Here is a 20,349-nt window from a genome sequence, read left to right as displayed (position 1 = left end):
TTTTTTAGAAATTTTTTACTGAAATTTATTTATATATTTTCAAATATATTTATTATTCAAACAATTAATTATTTTTTTATTCAAAAAAATAAAATATTCATTTTCATTATTTAATAACCCTCCCCAATATAAATTTCAGTACAAAAATTCCAAAATGTGCACACCTGATAGGGGATGGGAATTCATTCATTTAAAAAACTATGTATTTAGGAGTTAAAAGTTGTTGGTTATTATTAAAAACACGACTTTCGGGTTTTGTGGGGGGTCACCTTTGGCAGGTGCTAACTCGCGATCTATTAAAGCTTGGACAGTGTTTTCCATTGAAACTAGAGGTATTTCAGTCTTCTTAAATTCATCTGTTGACCATTTTTAGATGGAATGTGATATTTTGCATTTTAGGAGAAAAAAGATGACTGCCCAGAAATTAACGGATTTGCACCAGTTTTCCGACCAAATGACCGGACTATTTAGGGAGGAATAACTGTAGATCCAAATTCACAAAATTCTCATAACAAACAATATAAATCATAAGAATGAATTGAATTATGCGATAATGCCGGTATTATTGATTTAATGAGGTTTCTATCAACTATGAAAATCTGAAGTAATAGATGTGCTCCCAAAAATAAAAAATAAATTTCAAAAATGTTAGCTCCTCATACTATTATATAATCAAAATATTGCATGAGTTGCTGACTGTTTTACACTAATTTTAACATCATTTATAAATACTGCTGGTATATATACTCATTGTGCATAAATGGAAAACTTCTAAACTGATAAATAAAAGATGCGACAGAATTCTTCAGATATTTTAATTAATATTTGTTTTTATTTATATTTATTATATAAGAATATTTAGAATAGAACATTGGTGGTCTAAATTTAATGTGACATATATTTCGATACAAGAATTACCATAAATCTTCAGCTCTATTAGTATTTATTTGCAATATTTGTAGTTTATGGTAAATAAGGAAAATCGCGGTAAAACGCATGTATAGTCGTGTACTTTTTAATATTTTAATTTTTTTTTCTAAAATACAGAACACTTCTTAACGGGATTCATTTGGGAACCCACCGGACAATGAAAGTCGCTTGCAAATTCTGGTGAGTTTGAAAATGTACCGATGACTCTGAATTCTGATGGAATATCATGACGAGTGTGAACCAAATCTCTCAGATAATCTGGGGTATATTTGGAACACTTTGTGATAGCTGCTTGAATCCAAAAAAGCTGTGACTGGGAATATTTTAAGCCAGGCAATGTTGGTTCAGGGCCTTTTTCCTTTACTAAATTTTGATAGGCCTCGTACGCTGCCTTTGCGCCTGCACTGTCTGCAATGTTAAAATCTCCGGTTGCGTAGCCATCTACCTTAAAATTAGTAAATAATTGTTATTGAAATTGATTTATCTATCTTAAATCTGAAATTCAATGAAATATCTGCTTTTGCAAGGAAGTACAAACAACTGAATTAGCACAGAAGTATACAAATAAAGTTAATACTTTACAACAAAAGTTAGAGGAAAGTGCAACTTTTTACTATGATTTGGACTAATTTTTTATTTATTTTTTTGTATATTATTGTATCATATTATAGTTGAAATTTTCTGCAAGAATTTACAAAGAAGGAGAGCTACAACAAAATGCAGGAATTCATAGATTTTGGAGCCAGAAAGTTGTTTTTCTTCGACATACGATAACATATGTTTTGAATATTGCCATCACGTAATTATGAAAGAAAATGTCGCTTTTGCGAAAAAGCTTTTATATTTATACTTGAAGTAAACGTAAGAAACATTGTGAATACATTTATATATTAGGTAATCCAAAAATGCATTGAAATTTTTTTTTCATTCTAGAGGCTAAGGAATGACCCCCCCCCCCCTCTCCCAAGGCTTCCATTATCGAAGAAAGAAAATATGTCATTTTTCTTTTTTCGAAATTTTAATATTAACACGTTCCACTGAGAACTTTAAAATCCCATCGAAACAACATAGGGAAATTTTGAATTTTCACAAAACAAATAATTACTAATGGGCAATTTTTATATTTGCCATGACTTTTCAAACAATTTTCAATTGTTGAAGCAAATGTGAATTATTTAAATAATAATTTATTCCCCAAAATTTAAAAAAATAATCATATTTCTGATTGAAATGCAATAATTGATCATTTTTTAGAGTGATAACTTTTTCTACTAAAATTAGGTAATTATTTAAACAGTTAATTATACTTTATTTTCAAAATTTCCAAAAATTGAGCAAGAGATGTCAAATTTTTTCAAATTATTATCCTATGCTACTTTTTGTTGAATAATAACATAATTTTGATACATTTCTTCTACTTTAAAAAAATTCTATTTGTTTAAACCATTTTTATTTGCTCAAGTAGTATTTTTGAATGATAAAAAAATTTAATGAAATCGAAGATGTACAATTAATTATCATTCTGAAAGTATTTTTGGAAAAGTATTTATTTGAATAATTGAAAAGTAAATTTATTCTTTCTATACACTATACAGTCAGAAACATAATTCTATGTGTTTTATTTTATTTCATTCTTTTAGTAATCGACAAAAACTGCTTTAAAAAATAAATATTGTGTGAACAAATAAAAATTTATTAAACATTAAAAAAATGTATAAAAATTATGTACTTATTCAACCAAAATTAGCATAGAAAACTAATTTAAAAAAAGTGCACATATCTGTCTTAATTTTTAGAAATATTCAAAATAAACAATAATTAATGGTTAAAATAATAACAGAATGTTTTTAAAAAAGTGCACTACTCTAAAAAATGAAAAAATATTGCATTTCAATAAATCTTAGCGCGTTTCGATGAAACCCTGGAACCTGAGTTAAATTTTTCGAGAATTAAAAATTTCCCCATTTCAATTAAATGGGATGTTGAAGTGACCGGTAGCACATGTTGATATTCGAATTTCGAAAAAAAGTCACATCGATTGAGCTGTGCGAAAAATATTTGTGGGTTGGCATCCAAAAAAAGTAAAGAAATGAACGTTTGAATCGGTTAATATCTTCTGTTCCCTTCTTTGATTTAAAAATTAAAATTTTGGAAAATTCCAAAAAATCTCACTATCGCTTCGAGAATTATGGCAAATTTTTTTGGTGTAAAATTCTTGCTAGTGAATAATAATAAAGGATTATGAATTGAAAAATAGATTTCTTGTTAAATTTAGAATTTTTCGAAAATGGCCAAAAAACATGCTTTTTGTTTGATTGAGTCATATGCACACATTTTTCAAAAGGTGGAAAATGTCGACCCTGAAATTTCTTCAGCTTCCATCAACGAAACGCACTGTTATTTTTTTTTTTTAAATAAATATTTTTAGTGATTTTTCTAACGTTTAAAAATGGTTAATTTTAAGGCTTTTCTTCCGACTTTGAGGACTTGCTTAGACTAAACTTTCAGACGTCAAAAATGATGGCTTCATTACGGCAAAATGATATTTTTGTAGCAATAAGCTGATGAAATTATTTTATATACATACCCTCCTCCGACAAATAATTCAATCGTTCAAAAACACATAAAATTGAGCATTTTTGTACGCTTGAAACATTTTTTTTCAAATCTCCAAAACAAACAAAATTAAAGTGCGTTTCTTTACTTGTAAGTACAGAAGATGTAGGAACAGAACGAACAGAAGATGTTAAACAAATTCAAAATTGATTTTTTTTTACTTTTTTGGAAGCCTATTCACAAGTATTTTTCACTCAGCATACTGTAGTTTTTGGTAACCCCTTTTATGTTTTGACAACTAAAGATACAAGATTAACAGTTTCTTAGTCCTACATGTACATACTTTGACGCTAGCTTCTTTTACAGTATAATTGCTGTACTGCTGAATGATGCAGTCAACTTTTTTAACGAATTTTGCATCCGATTCTGCAGTCCACCATTCCTTATCAGCTCCAAAGTTATCATAGTGTCTACCATAGTTATCGACAGCACGAGTTATTTCGTGTCCCAAATGAAACGGACCAATCGCAGCGTAGTTCAGATACTGTGGCCTATCGTCGTCGTAGAAAATGCCTTGTAGCATTCCAGGAGGAAAGTCTATTAAATTGAAATTTATATAAAATATGTGAATAAACTTTTAAATTTCACACTAAATTATAACACAAAAATTTCTTTAAAATGAGGCCTAACAAAATAATCAAGGTTTGCGGTAGCGCATCGACGCTAAGTACAAAGAAAAAGATACCAAGAATCCCTATCTGGAATAATCATGTTACTAATATCGTGGTCGTTGCTTCCGGAACCTAAATCAGTGCTAAGTTAAAAAAATTATCTCATTCATTTTTATGTATATGAAAGTCGATGTGTTCGAGTTGAATTCCGGGATAGAACTTGGATCATTAATTAGATGAGCCCAGATTATAGTGAAAGTAAGTTAGTGAAATTTAGACAAGACCTTTAACATATCACTTAATTTTTCCTTTTTTAAATGAGAATTTATGGCAATGATTTAAAACTGATAATACAATCTTCCCTCGCTCCTTCACAATAGGTTTAATTACATTGGTTGTGACATTTTTCGTCCTTTCCTGAGTAAAAATTCTTCGACTTGTTTTCGACTTAAATTGCCCCAGTCAAGGCATGGTGAAATCGAAAACTTCGAATTCAATTTATAAAACAAAATTTGGCAAAGCAATTTGAGACAATTATTAAATAAAGTGTCATACAGAAATTTAAAAATAAATCATAAGAAGTTATATTAGACATTATGAAACTTGGCCGGATTAAATGTTTTAAGCAAATTGATTTTATAACGAAATTGCTAAATGTGGGAAAAGATGGCATATTATAATGCTGCCAAGTTATGTAACGACTATTGAGGCTATTTAAAATTTATTTGAAATTTCTGCAGGCATCTGTGAAAAAAATCTTTATATATATTATATAATAATTATTTGTTATTTTTACTTGGCCTAATTTGATTTTATATATTTATATAGTTGTATTTGCCAGATTCTTTTTACCACAGATTCTTCTGGTGGAACTCGTTATTTTATGTGATCTTGGAATAAAATTATTTTACATTTTCGCAAATTTTGGCCACTAAAATAGGCTTACCAATGCTGTTTTCCATTGGGAAATATTCAGGGCCATCATTTACTGTAGTACTGTCAACGTGAAATGTCCAATTTGAGGCATCGTCATACTTCCTTAATTTTTTCCAAGAACGGCGTTTGAGGTAAATGGCCATGTTATCCACTGTTTGGAGGTAATCATCTGGGTTCATTTCTACTGGGCCATAAAATTGGTCAAGCAGCTTGTCGTTTTGAATTTCTTTGGGATATCCAATGAACATTTTCATAGAAGCAAGTTTCGCCAAGGCAGTTGTCTTCGTTTTTTCATCCATCCAGTCGACCTAACACAAAATCAACAGCATGTAAGAAACATGGAGGAAAGCCATTTTTATTGTATTTCCATTTCCATAAATTATATGCAAGGATATAGAAACACACTATACGCCCACCCTTGAATCGATTTTTCAACCTGTTTATAGATAAAGACAGATAATGAAGTCCTTTTAATAATGCAACTTTAGGGACCGTGCATAAAATGCATCATCAATATAAGAAGATGGATATCATAGTTCAAGAATAATTTATTAAGTTAAAAAATAATTTACATATTTTGGACTTTACACTCACGTCCTTGTTCTCTTTCTTCCCCTTTTTAAAGTATTCTTTGATTTTCTACTATTTTCAAGAAGCTGGGCATTTTTGCGGGCAGATCCCATCTGGAGTTAATAGAATCTAACAAGAAAATTCAACTACTTTTGGGTACAATTTAATTATGTTTAGTTTAAAAATTCTATTACTATAGTTTTGGTTTGGAATTGCTCTCGTTTAGTTTACAAAATTTTAGTTGTTAATTTAATTATTCTGTGAAAAATACAATTATGAACTATCTGGTTGAATTTTTAACTCTTTTGTTGAAAATTCATTCTTTTCGTTAAAGAATTATAATTTTATTTGAGACTCAATAAGTTTAGTTAAAAATTCAACTAATTTGTTGAAAATAATTTTTTTCTGGGCGGTTAATTTTTCTGACTAAAAATGTAACTACTACATTTGTGCTGATAAATTTGTATTTTAAATGAAAATTTTTTTAAAAATTTTGAAATTAGGGTGTTTAATTGAAATGTAACATTTCTGATCAAGAATTATTCTCTTGCTTTAAATATTAATTCCTTTTGGTCAAAAAATTATCTAAATGGTTAAAAGTTAAATTACTTTGTGAATATCAATTTTTTTATGAAGATTCCCAATTTTAGTTCAAAATTTAAATGTTTGGTTGTGAATTATCATTTATATTGAAAATTCATATTGTTATTTGAAAATTCAGCTTCAAGTTTGAATTTCTTGGTATAAAAATGTTAGCGTTATTTAGAAAATTTAAATGTTTGTTTTAAAACTAACTTTTTTGTTGAAAATTCATGTTTATGCTTCAAAATTTTAAGATCCTTTCAGGAAATTCTATTTCCTGGTTAAATTTGTAGTTCTAACTTAAAAAAATAACTATGCAGTAGAAAGTAATGATTACAAAAATCGTATTAACTTATTGAAAACTTGATTGGTATGTGGATGATTTATGTATTTTATTGAAAATTTGTCTTCCCGGGTGCATGAATAAACTTGCTTGTTCTAAATTCAAACTTTTGCTCTAGGAATGATAGATTTTGTTAAAAATTCGTTTTCTTTGATTAAATCCAACTGGTTCACTTTCCTTCGTTTTTTTTGTATACCAATTATTTCAACATAGTATGTGACGATTTGAATGATGGTTTGAAAACTCGTCGTCTGTTATAGAAGAGTCATTTTTTTTGTTAAAAAGAATTTTTCTTGATAGTAAATGGACTCTTGTCTTCGCAAACCTAACCTTTGAGGTAGAAAAATCAACTTTATTCTAAAGGAAACGTATTTTTTGCTTGAAAATGCAACTGTTTTGGTTGAATTTTTATTTTCGTTTTTTGAGAATTTTACCGCATCATTTCCAATGCATGTTAGTCAGATGAAAATTCAACCAGTTAGGTAAAAATTCAACTATTTTGTTAAAAATTATATACTATATTTTTGACGAAATAGTTTAAAAAGAGCAAATCATATCGCAAGAATCTTAAGCAACCTCATAACGTTCAAGGTCTTTTTATATGGCAAATAAAATTACATTTTGTTTATAAAAGGTGGGGCTCAATTTATTTTCCCAGGCGGGTTTCTCATCTATCTTTAACTTTTTTGTTTCTTGTCTTTTCTGCTGTCTATGTACGATTCTTAGACAACTCTGTTTTTATCTTAATGTATCCTATATAAAAATTGGCAAAAAAGAGGATTATTATGCACTAAATTTAATTCAGACAAAATTTAACCAACTAAACTTATCAAACATGCTTGAACTGTATAATCAGTCATTTCAACTAAATGAACAGCCGTTGTAAGAGATTAATCGGTAAAAATTCAACTTTCCAGTCAAAATTTTGTGTACTTTGTTAAAAATTCGTGTTTCTGGTATAAAATAAATCTTCTTGGCTGATAATTCAATAGATTGGATAATTTAAAATGGTTCCATTAGTTAGTTGCATTGACGGATTTTAAAAGTAATTTTTGACTGATTTGCAAGTCATGGAAGCATTGTTATTTGGATCAGTCAAAATTGACTTGAAATCCCTCAGTTTTGACTGATTTCAGTTAAGAATATGCATCAGTCTCTTTCCCTTTTTTATTATTTATTATGATGTTGCGAGTTTCAACCATTTAATTATTACTTGTCTCGTCTTATGATCCTACATTCTGCTTACCTTCCCAAATCTAAATGTTGAAATAGTTAATTAAAATATGTCACCTTTTTTATAATTTGCTGGTACTGTTGTTTGATATTTTCTGCTAATATTTCTGCATTTTTCTTCGTTTCTGGTTTAATATACTTCCTGGCGTATAGAGTATCAGTAAACAACACCAACATATTAGACGTCCTGAAGCATGTCTTTAATCTATCTCCTTTTATGTAATAATCTGAGAGCGTCGGGTTGAACCTCATTCTGCGGTTTATAACCTTTTCAGTTAAATAATCCATGTCATTTTCAACTGCTTTCCAGAACATGAAATTAGCCAGCGCTCTTTTTGAGGTTTTCTTTAGCAATTTTTCAAGGTTTTGGAAAAACGGAGGGACTCTCACTTGTATGACTTCATCATCACCAATTACAAAGATCGATTTAAGAATCAAGTTGAAGTATTCCTTCCAGGGAATACTCGGATACTGTTTCGCAAGCTCGCGCACTTTCATGACGCTACCGTAATTAGTTTTACTGTTTTTATCTTCTTCACTTACACAGATCTAGGATTATAAGATATTTTACTAAGCGGATTTTGAGAGGATAATTACTCCTGCAATCTTGTCTACACACTTAAATTTCTCTCTCTCACTCTCACACTATCTCACTTTCTATATCTGAAATCTTATGTAATCCTAATCTCATGCAATTTCACGCAATCCCTGGTAATACCCCCTCACGAAAAATGATAATACGAAAATAATATTAAAAATTTAAAGAATAGCTGCAAAAAATAGAGAAACTGCAAGAAAAAATCGGGATTTCAAAAATTAAATTATTTCAAATAATTTAATGGATTTCAAGGAATTTAATAGAATTACCAAACATTTCAAATGATTCTGAAGTATCGCATCGGGTTTTAGAATATTTAAAGATATTTTCAGGAATTTCAAGGAACTTGCAAGGAGTGTAAAAGATTTTAAGGGCTTTAGAAAATTTCCAACATTTCCAAATATTTTTGAAAACTGTAAGGGATGTCAATAAGATTTTACGAATTCCAAGAAATTTTAAAGAATATTGTAGAATTTCCAAATATTTGAAGGAGTTTCTTGAGAACTTAAAAAAATAAATTATATTACTTTTCAAGGGATTCCTAATGGTTGCAAATATTTAGAGTGGCGGCCAGCGACTTGAGGACACATCTGCTATAAAATTAAAATAATTTATCGTCATATAGAACCTTAAATTATTTCAATTATTTTAGAAAAATTTGCAAACTTCAAGGGTTTCCTACTAAATTAAAAGATTTTAATGGATTTGAAATAATTTGAAATTATTTTAATGGATTTAAATGGAATTTTAAGCGATTGTAAAAATATTAAGGCAATTCATAAATTTTGTCTGTGTAAACTTTATTTATGCGGAAACGCCATTCTTGCCTACTTCTAAATAGAAGTTAGGTTGATCAAAGTTAAGCTGTTTCTTTATAGTTTCTCTATTTTTTAATTAAATCTATTAATAGTTCTCTATTATTAATCAGAATTCCGATTATTATATAATCATTTCCTCTGTAATAATGTGGTATAATAAATTTTCTCTAATTGAGAAGAAAAATAGGAAAATCCTTAGAGGCCTATTCTTTTGCCGTCTCGGACAATATTGCAATCTAATGTAAACCAAAAATCGGATTAATTAAATCATTGATCCATTCTATTTTAAATCATTTATAATAATATAAATATTATTAAACTTTATAAATTAAAATAAAATATTCAACTTCTTTTATAATGCGGTTTATAAAAAAAAAAGAAATTTTCAGATGTCACCTTCTTGAGTTTTGTCTTTTTTACTAAATTTGTATTGTTTTTATTTTCTCAATGGCTTCAAAATGAATACAATAATTTTATATCTATCTAGAAATATCCTCTTTTAGGCTAATGTAATTTCACATATTTTAGTAAACATTTTTTTATTTCTTTTCTCAGAAAAATAATAATTTTTCCTTACTCGTTTCAAATTTTTCCACAACCGATTAACCTAGGCTATCCCAATTACCAAGTACCATAGATAAAGTAAAAAAACTTACTTAGTAAATAAACTATAAAATAAATTTAATCCCTTATTGGTTTCTTCAAAAATTGTTTGAAATATTATTTTTCAGTAATAAACAATGCCTTGATAAGATAGAAAATCTAAAGATCTTTTAGCAAATATTACTAGATATTTATAACAAAAATTTGTTCGCAGTTTTTAAAAAAATTCACTTTTATTAATTGCAGAAAAACAGCCGCCCTTTTGTCATTTTTCGAAATTGGAACAATTTAAAGAGGAAAAATTTCCACGTGTTAAATAAAAAAATGTATTAAACTTTGAATTTAGAAGACGTAGTTTCAACGAGGTTAAAGTACTATAATTCGCCCTGGTCAAAAAATTATGAAATATTTTTAAAGGAACTTGAAAGACTTGCTATGAATGTACTTTATAATAAGTTTTTTGTAAAGAAATGTGTACATTAACTTTTAATGTGTGTCGGGTAGGGTATTACAAAAATGCGAAAAAGTTTATTCGGTCAACACTAGGACTGCTGAAATTAACATGGAATTTTAAAAGGGATAACTTTATTTTTCGGAAATCAAGCAAATAATAATTGTTTGATCAATCTAAATATCAAAGAATTTGAAGAAATAATTTCAGAAACATTTCAAAATAGGGGGGGGGGCATTATCAAAAGTTACAATTGAAACATCCTAAAAATAATACAATTAATACTCACAGTGGCGAGATTAATTTCGAAATCCAGAGCGTCCTTTAATTCATTTTTAGCCCTATCTTCATTTGCACCAAAAATAACAGCAACATCAACCATATATTTGTAGTATTCAGTTACTGTCGGATCCTTGATCCCTTTTATTAACACTTCGCGTCCAAGAGTGAGTATTGGTTGATCAATCTAAAAAATAGTATAATGTGCATCGCGTGGGAAATTTAGGGGATTTCAGACGAGTATAATATTTGCCGCGCGAGCGTAGCGAGCACGGCAATCACACGAGTCGGATCGACATCTCCCATAAGGTGCACATAAAACTTTGCCCAGCCCTTGTAATAGAAATGCGGCTGAGTAGGTCGTCGTATTTCCATCGCGGGCGTTGGAAAAAGTCATTTTTGGACGAAAATATAAAAATCTTAATTTTACTTTGTTATTTTTCTCTGTGATTTTAAATATCTAATTCTCGTTTTCAGTCCAGCGTTAGGAGTTGCCTGCAAATAGCTTCAGGCTGAATTCGGGGGATCCTAACGTAAACAGTCAGAGGCGCCTGAACCGTTTTCCATTAGAATGCATGATATTGCTCAGTAGACTTGAGTAAGTGCTTGCGCACGGCGGCCCTTTCGAGGCGACAGTCACAACCGCTTCCACCCTGCTGTCCTGAGTAACAGCGTGGGTTAGCAGTTCTAGGGAGGGTGAGGACGTGAGAGACTGAAAACGATAGTTTGGTGTACTTACATATAACCCATGTTTCTTTTCATATGGAGGGCCAATATCAACAACATCAAAATCAAATAAATAATAGATATTATATCCCAATTTCTGCATACGATAATTTGTCCGTTTCCAATCAAAATTTTTCTCGACCCACTTGTTTTCCAGTACAGGCCAGCCACCTGCTTCCTTTAAGTGACGTAATTCTGTACTGAGATTATTTTTGTCAATCGCTTCTATAAAAAAAAGAAATTAGTTTTTCATGCAAAAAAAGATTGTTCTAAAAAAGTGCAGATTTTAAAATGTGCTCACTCGTGTCCATGCATGCCTTGTAAAAGTTTTTTGTTAGCTTCATCCATTTGGGTTCCTCGGGTTGAACTGGCTTTTCAATGACTTTTTTTGTTTGTTCTCGTACTTCTTTGGCGAGAGAACTATATCTGTCGACAGGTTCATTATTATTCGGAATTGCTGCAGTTTTTAAAAAATTACCGCAGGCAAATTTGTAAAAGTCATCGCATGGTTTAATGTTTGTGTCGATACTTTCCCGGATTGTGGAAGCTACAAAATAAAGTTCCAATTATTGGACTGAATCTTAGTAGAATGTAATTATATTCTGAATTTGTTATAACCATTCAAGCTACTCTCTAAATTTGATGTTATAAAATATCATTAATTAAATAAGAGAGAAATAGGTCACCGTGAATTAGCAAAAAACAATTTAACCGTTTGGTCTAAATATTTTCTCATTATATTGCATAATATGATTAAAAATTTAACATTATGGATGATTTTATTAAACGTAAACATGACATTTTTTCTTCGCAATAGCGCGAAAAGTAAAAAAAAAGAGCGGCGCCTAATAAACTCAAATTAAAGGCTAAATATCAATTTTGTAAAACGATATATCACTTCAAATTGAGATGTTAAAAAAAATCGAAAGAACTCTGAAAATATTTAACATTTTTCAATGTTCTTGGGCTGATTGCAATGGTTGAATATTTTTCAATATTTTGTAATATCCACAACATTATACTAATTTGTTCAAATATTTTCAGACACTTGTCACTAGATTCTACTCTAAGGTCAAGCTTAGTGAAAAAAATGTGCTCAGTCTTTGTATTTACCGCACATTTGTGCACAAGTGGAAGCTCAAAGCATCGACAATCGTTATTTGGTGAATGCGAATTCTCTTTTGTTAAAGATTCCTCGGCTTTAACGAAGACATTCTCATCACGTATCTCATGCTTCGAATTTGGGAACGCCGTGAATGGAAATTTTTGTACATTATGTTTAACTGTTTTATATCAAACGTATATTATATTTATTTATGTATCCCGTTCTAGGGCTGCTTATTTAGATATTGCAAAATAAAGTACAAATCTTATTTTTAATGATATCTTAATTTTTTTATTTTGTATTAGATTTAATTCTTAGCCACCCTGAAAAATGTATATCATTTAAATAATTTTATATATTGGAAACAAATTATTTTTATCGTCTTATTTTTATTATTAAAAAATGCGCATTCTTTAAAAATAAAAATTATTATTAAACAATTTATTGCAACTTGTGTCGTTTTTTCAAAAATTTAATTTTTTTATATTCAATGTAGATATAATTTATGCGAGAAATGTTTTGAAATAAAATATTATTGTTTCTTGTGCCCTTTATCAAACAGCTTATTTTTTTGTTTTTAATATATTTTTATAGTCAGAGTTTACAACAAACCTGTAGATAGTTTTTGGTTAAAGAACTTTTGTCTTTTAATCGTCTTTTCTGCTGTTTTTCAAAAAATTTAACTTTACAGCTTTAAGTCTTATTTCTTACAATTGAAACAAACCTACGGGTCATATAAAAAATTATTCATGAAAAATTTGAATGAGTTTTCGCTGGTTTTGGGAAGGGCGGCTTTCGTCTGTTTTATTTTTGCATAGCTTGTGTCATTTGTACAAAACATTAATTTTTAATTTTTAATGTTTTTTTTATGACTAAGAACAAAAACTGCGCAATTTTAGTTAATTCATCTTATTTCGTATCTTATATAGTTTGACCGCGAAATGGAATTGTTGATTTTTCATTCTTTTTTGTACGATCAAAATTTTAATTTTCAACTTTTCGACAAAATTAGAAAATTTGTTATAATAATCTCGTAGGGCGTTTCAAAATCAACGTTTTTATTTTTTTGACTAATTTTCATATCCTGCGTTGTTTGGCTTAGAATGTTCATTTGAGTTTGGTTTTTTGGATTTTGAAGATGCTATAACTCGATGAATTTTCTTTTAATCGAAAAAAGTCATGTGGCCAAAGCGGAATCTAATCTGATCAAGCTTTCGAGAGTTATCGTGCCTACACACGATACAGACTACGGACTACAGACAGACCGACACAGTCGCAAAAAGAATTTTTTCTGACTAACGGGATCTCGAAGCGTGGAGATTTGATGAAGTCGACAAAATGAACTTTTACAAAAAGACAATACCTTCTTATTGGGTGAGAATGTAAAAAATTCGCAAAATTTAATGAAATGTGTAAAGACTTACCAATTTTTACTAATCATTGTTCATCATATTTGAATTAATTTAAGTATTAGTTGTAAAAATATTATTGTGCTACATTTCTTCACTTCATTGCTACACTAAATGTAACCAAAAAGTACTTAATAATTTCGCAAGGTACTATAAATGCTTACTCCAGAGACATACAAAATTTTTTTAAAACATAAAAATTATATGTCTTTTGCAACATCTTCTTAGTAAATTGAGATTTTACCGCAACTTAGGCTTACTAGGCGCAAAACCTTAATGCATTTCAAAATGTTATTAGTGAAAAATGTCATGTAATTTTATAAAAAATAAAGTACCTCAACGAAAACTTAAAAATAGGGATGTAAATAATTTCCACTGGTACTTTATAAAGTCAACGGTGGATATTTTGCAATCCAAGATGGTAATAACGTTATAATAATCTTATATCTGTATAATTAAATTAATATTTAAATGTTTTTCATCATTAAGTGAAAAAATGTAAGAAACAATTATTTTTTATATATTTCTTGAATGATGTCTCAATATTTCAAATGATTCGCAAAAAAATTTAACGGATTTCACAGGTTTGATCATATTTCTAAAGATTGAGATGGCTTTAAAGGCTTTTTAATAAAGTTTTGGATTAAATTTTCCTAAATATTCAAGGATTTCATAGAACTTCAAATATTTTAAGAAATTTTGAGAAATAACCTAATATTTTATGTAATTTCAGGGAATCTTATCATATAATAACTCAAATGATTGATTCAAAACAATTTAGGAATATCAAAGTGCTTCAACGATTTAAAGAGACTTCTAAATGTTTCAAAGTATTTTAGAATTGTTTAAAGATATTCAGGGTATTTAAATTAGGCATTTAAAAAGTATCTATAATACATGAGATCATACCATTCTTTCATTAAATATTAAAAAGAATTTAAAAGATTGTTGATCATTTAAATAAAAATATTCATTAGGACAAACCTTTTCCACAATTTTTTAAATCACGAATACACCATAAATTTATCAACATTTTTTAAGTTAATCGGGCCTTGCGCTATTTACTAAATATCTATATATACTTTATTAAGATTTTTTACGAGGGAGAGTGAAGAGGTGAAAAATCGTTAAAAAATACTTTGTGTACCTAATGAATGGTCACTAAGTGAAAATACGATCTCCAAATCTAAACTAAAAAAATTCTGTTCGCTGCTTTATACATAGAAAGTATAAATTTACTTGGGACTGTATGAAATAAAAGTATGTTTTTGCACTTGAAAACATGACAAACAAAAATAAATATTGAAAGAACATGAACAGCAAAATTGTGAAACTCGTAAATTCGCCACGTCATTATAGCTTCTTTGAGTATCAAGTAGAAACAGAAGAATAACAGTTATTTGCACAATTGATCAATTAAACTATACTTAATTCAAATATCGACTTTTAACATAGGAAGCTTCTATGGGTCTTTTTCGAATGTGAATACATACACTTGCCCCAGTTAAAACTTTTTTATTCAAAAAATAAATAAATAAGACCCGAATATGATTTAAAGGTCTATGATTATCTTTTTTTTATTCATATCATATTTTTTATTGTTTTAAGACCTTCCAAATGATGTATAACATTTGTATACATTTTTTAAAACAAGTTAAAAAAATTTCAATAAATGATTTACAGTATGACAATGTAAAAAGTGATTATTATATAGGTATTACATTTTAATCACCTATTTTCAAGAGATTGAGATGGTAAAAATAAAATATTTAAATACGGGGCTTCGAAATCGTATCATTTTTTTAAAATTGGTTACTCATAAGGCACGACTGGGGCTAATTTGCTTGTTCAAATTCGAAATAATTTTTGTTTGCCTTATTATATGAATCTTTCTATTAAGCTTTGAGCGAATATTGTATTTCTATCATTGTGTAACATCTATTTTTTTTTAATCTGCCCGCTTCATGAATACAATCTCATCACGCGCGTCTATTGGATCTTGAACTTAGCATTTGATAATGGGATAGCTCGCGCTTCGCGCTCGGATACTTATCATTTGTATTTGGCATGCTTGAACAAAACAATATCGGAAAGATCTCTTTTAGATCACAGTATTTATATGCCTCTTCATATTGTGAATTTTCTACCTAATTAAGTATAGTTTAAGATTAAGTTGCTCGAAAGTCTGTAGGCTTGAGGTACATATACAATCGAACTCAGCGCTGGATTTTTTGTAGACTTTTGTAAATGTATATTTTCTGAATCACCTTAAAATAAATAAAAAACTGCAATCATTTTTTACAAAATTTTCTCTATTTTGCGTTTTATGTCCAAAATGGGATTTTTTCATATTATTTTTCATTGATACAATAAAATATCCTACAAGTCTTCTTTTATTTGTTTTGAATCGCTTTTCAAAAATTTCTATTTTTTTCATGTTATTTTTGACAAATGAAACCAAATCTATACGTCCGATCAAGAACTGCTTATTAAGAAATTTGCATATTTTTTAGGGTTACAATTTTTTTATTCGTTTTTTTCGTATCTTGCATAGTTTCACCAAAAAATGCAATTTTTTATTATTCTTTATTCTTTTTTTCAGTCAAAATTTGAATTTTGAATTTTTCAATTAAATTTAAAAATTTGTTATGAAACTCTTTCAGGGATTTCAGAACGCAATGTTTCTCTTTTTTTATTTTTTTTTCTTAATGAGCGTTTTGTGACTTAAAATTTTGATTGACTTTCCAATATCACAAATTCTAACTTTTTGAATTTGTACCCAAAATGGCTGGTTAGCGAACTCCTCCTTTCTTTTAGGATCTAAAAAAAGTTTTCCTAAGACCGATTTGATTCGTTCATTATTTTGAGAGTTATCGTCTTTACGGACAGACAGGGGGACAGGGGGACATTACAGTAAAAAGTAGGATTTCTGATTCCGGGGGTCACAAAACGTGGAGATCCGATGAAAAGTTGTGAAATCAAAATCATAAATGACGAGAATGTAAAGAAATGGATTTGCAAAGAATTGTACTTACCAGCCTTTTCACATGCACTAGTTTGACACACCTTGTTTGTCGTCTGGTCTTTCTCCTTCTCACGTTCTTTGTTATTTGCAGCATCGAGAATTTCGCACTTGTAAAAAATACAATAGAGTACAAGAAAATTGAGAATTCGAAATATCCCCATATTTTATGGAATTAGATATTTCTTTTAACTCGTAATTATCGACTATCGTTCATTTTTTGTCTGCTTGCCCTTTATATAGACATTTTTGTGGACAGAATTTAAAAAACACGATGAGTTTGAGAAAACTTTACCTGCATATGCCGCATTGTATGATAATAGATGTGTCAATAATTATAGTCAAATGTTCGACTTATTTCCAGTAGTTCTAGCTCAACTTATTATTCAGCCGTATCCAAGCTGTAAGATCAAAAGATATAAGACAGAAATTATCTAACTGCATGCGCAGAAAAATAATTTTCAAATTATGAAAATTGTTTTCTTATCTTATTTTTATATATTTTTACATAATTCTTAAAATATTTTTCAATATTATTTAAATAATATATTGTTATATAAAGTAACGATAGACCTAAATAATTTACCAGCTAAAATATTTTTTCAAAAGGGTCCAGATTATACTTGGAGTAACTTTTAACGAGGAATCTAGTGGTGACCTTTAATTTGACCTTGATCTTGACCGTTAAGGTTATTTCAAGGTAAATTTAAGAAAATAGGAACCCCTATTTTTGACAACGGTAATCGAAAGAGTGAAAAATGTTACGATCAAACATTTGCTTTAGGTCATCGTTCAAGGATGACCTTGAACTGTAGTTAAATGTTTTTATGCTTGACCCAGGTATGGGTCGTGTCCAAACTGTACTGCTTCGGCTCAGATGTTTATGAGAAATGTCGAGATAATTATTGGAGTGACTTTTAGCGAGGTATGTAAAATAACGCAAAATGTAACAAATTGACCTTTACACGACCTTGAAGTTCAAACTGAAGATCAAATTCCAGGTAACCTGAGTGCATTTTTGGATGTGAAATTTCCTGATCTTTCGATTGCCGTTATCAAAAATAGTGGTTCCCATTGAAAAAACAAATTTGACCTTGAAATAAATACGAAGGTCAAGCTCAAAAATACTACCAATATTTTTCGAAAATTTAAAACATAACTATGTTAAAAAGTAGCGCATGAAACCCTTAAATATACATAATTGACTTATAACCCTTATTTATTCTTAAAATGAAATAATTTTTTTTCTTTGCATAGATATTCACAATTTCTTTAAGTCTACTTATTTTTAATAGATGAAACTTCTTCTAGTTGTCATTATGGAGGTTCCAAAATGCATTGCGATTTTATTTCTTAAAATTTGCATGTATACACACCCCTTCCATATTTGTTCAAATCCTTACTAAATAATACGTTTTTTGTTTAGGAAAATTATCTCGCAAGCTCCATGCATTTTATCTCGGGACTTATATTTTATCAAGGGACTTATCCGAAATCAGTTAACGGTGTTTTTTCAAATCATGGCAGAATTAGTCTGTGTATACTTTAACCTTTGACGGAGTTCAGTTTGAGAGTTTTAAATTTTTCTTTTGTATATTTTTCTTCTTTTCTATAAAAGATTGCAATAGCTGAGCAAAATTTTTACTAATTATTTGCCCTAAATATGCTTCCGCTTAAATACGTAAAGGATGGGCTGCCTAGATAAGGTTATTTTAATTGTACAACTTTTTCCTGATGCTAAAAGATACTGCGAGCTCCCTATAAATTAGTGGCGTACGCAAGGGGGGTTTGAGGCCCCCCCCCCTTAATATGAAAAATGAAATTTCTGAGAAAAGTAATAAATTGCTTGATGCAAGTAAACAAATTTACTCAGAAATCTATACAATAATTCAGAAAGGTGATCAAAATAGAAAACGTGAACAATATAAAGTTTTGATAAAATAAAGCGCTAGCAATATATTTTTAATTCTATTGAAATCAAAAAAAGGTCATGTTCGTAAATTTTAAACGTGATGTAGCCTGCCTCTTCTTAAAGATATTGCCTTCTGACTGTTTGCACAAACTTAAGAAAAATAAGATTGTCTTCAATATAAAAATGACAAAAAGTCAATAGGCACCAACTTAATCATGACGTTCAGGGTCACAATGGACTAATTTTCCACATCCATAAAATACGCCCACAGTGGGGGGGGGGGGGTATTATAATTGGACAAAAGTGGACAAAAAGGGACAGGGGAGGGTCAATCTATTTTCGGCCGTCCACTTTTTCAGATTCAATAATTTCCATATAGCGAGATACATTTTTTTAAATTCCTCTATCTGATATGTAGGAGATTTCTAATTCTCTCGCGGTTATTCAGATGATTGCAACGTCATCCAGCGGTTCCGGGAAAGACCAACTGGTATCACCACATTGTTTCTTTTTGTAGCTTTTGACAGAAAGTTCTATGTTTGATTATAAGAATAAATTTTTATCAAATTGACGAGGCCTTCAATCTATTTTAATTTCATAATAATCAAAAAAGTAAAAATATGAAAAAAGATGGGGAGTCCCTGCTTTTATGACGTCTTTGGATTCTTGTTTTTAATAGGAGTTTGCACCAATTAAGCCACATTGTTGGAAATAAACAAAAATTTCATTTTAAACGCAACACAGACGAAATTAATCATTGGGACAAAGAAAAATGATTTATTTCTCTGAACTCAGAATTCATAACCTCTTTTTTATTAAAATAGAATTTTTTGTGTCTGTCACTCCAAAATCTTATTTTATGATTAGGAAAATTCTATTGGGGCATTTCCCAATCATTTTTCATTGTAAATATTAAATCTCAGCATTTATTTAATTCAAAATCAGCGGGCTAACAGTAACCAATTGGGTTGCCGGCGCGACTCAAGCGCAGTTTAAAAAGTTCCCAAGATTGGGGACACTGACCAGCACTCGAGAAGCAGAAGTTTTCAACGTTGCCAATATTGGCGTTTTTACGGAGAGACTGTAGTGTTCATCATTGTGAAAAAATCCGGTATTCAAAACTATTTTAGAAAGTCATATTTTTTTAATATTTCGGATATCCCTGGCAAGTTTCATACTTTTTTATGTGTATATACTGGATAACATTATTATTTTTTATCACACCATGAAGCCATTTCCCTTTCGGGGTAGGCGTGACTCACTCGGCAGGGGAAAGGAGTAGTGTGTGGAAGGGATAGAGATTTTTCAGATTGATCCAGAATTCTCGTGCCTCACGAAGCCGGCATACTTTCCTGTCCTGGCATACTTCTCTAGCTTCTTTTATGTCCATGCATTTTTTCATGCATGCTCTCGTGTTTCTGTGACTTCTTATGTCTCTTCTAAGTGGGGTCTCATTCTCACATTTTAACCATTCTTTCCGCGGTCTACCTCTGGGCACGTTAACATTTACTTTACCTTGATACACTTGTTTCGTTAGTCGTTCATTTGGCATTCTCTCAACATGTCCGAACCATCTTAACCGATTTCTTTCCCATGTGTCGACTA

The 20,349-nt window shown here is 29.6% G+C and overlaps 1 protein-coding gene across 1 annotated transcript in view; it reads right to left on the bottom strand.

Moving 5' to 3' along the window:
• Positions 1-1,036: 1,036 nt before the first annotated feature.
• Positions 1,037-20,349, bottom strand: part of LOC117169880 (neprilysin-2-like) — a 45,475-nt gene continuing 26,162 nt past the window's right edge. The window contains exons 6-13 of the mRNA XM_033356389.1: positions 16,846-16,942; positions 11,598-11,843; positions 11,310-11,521; positions 10,581-10,757; positions 7,879-8,370; positions 5,104-5,401; positions 3,830-4,083; positions 1,037-1,375 (exon numbers count right to left, since the gene is read on the bottom strand). Of these exons, the coding sequence (XP_033212280.1) occupies positions 1,037-1,375; positions 3,830-4,083; positions 5,104-5,401; positions 7,879-8,370; positions 10,581-10,757; positions 11,310-11,521; positions 11,598-11,843; positions 16,846-16,942 (2,115 nt within the window). The remainder of the gene's footprint in view (positions 1,376-3,829; positions 4,084-5,103; positions 5,402-7,878; positions 8,371-10,580; positions 10,758-11,309; positions 11,522-11,597; positions 11,844-16,845; positions 16,943-20,349) is intronic.

Source organism: Belonocnema kinseyi, chromosome 3, assembly GCF_010883055.1.
Source record: "Belonocnema kinseyi isolate 2016_QV_RU_SX_M_011 chromosome 3, B_treatae_v1, whole genome shotgun sequence".
Taxonomy (NCBI): domain Eukaryota; kingdom Metazoa; phylum Arthropoda; class Insecta; order Hymenoptera; family Cynipidae; genus Belonocnema; species Belonocnema kinseyi.
This window is presented reverse-complemented; position numbering and strand designations above follow the sequence as displayed.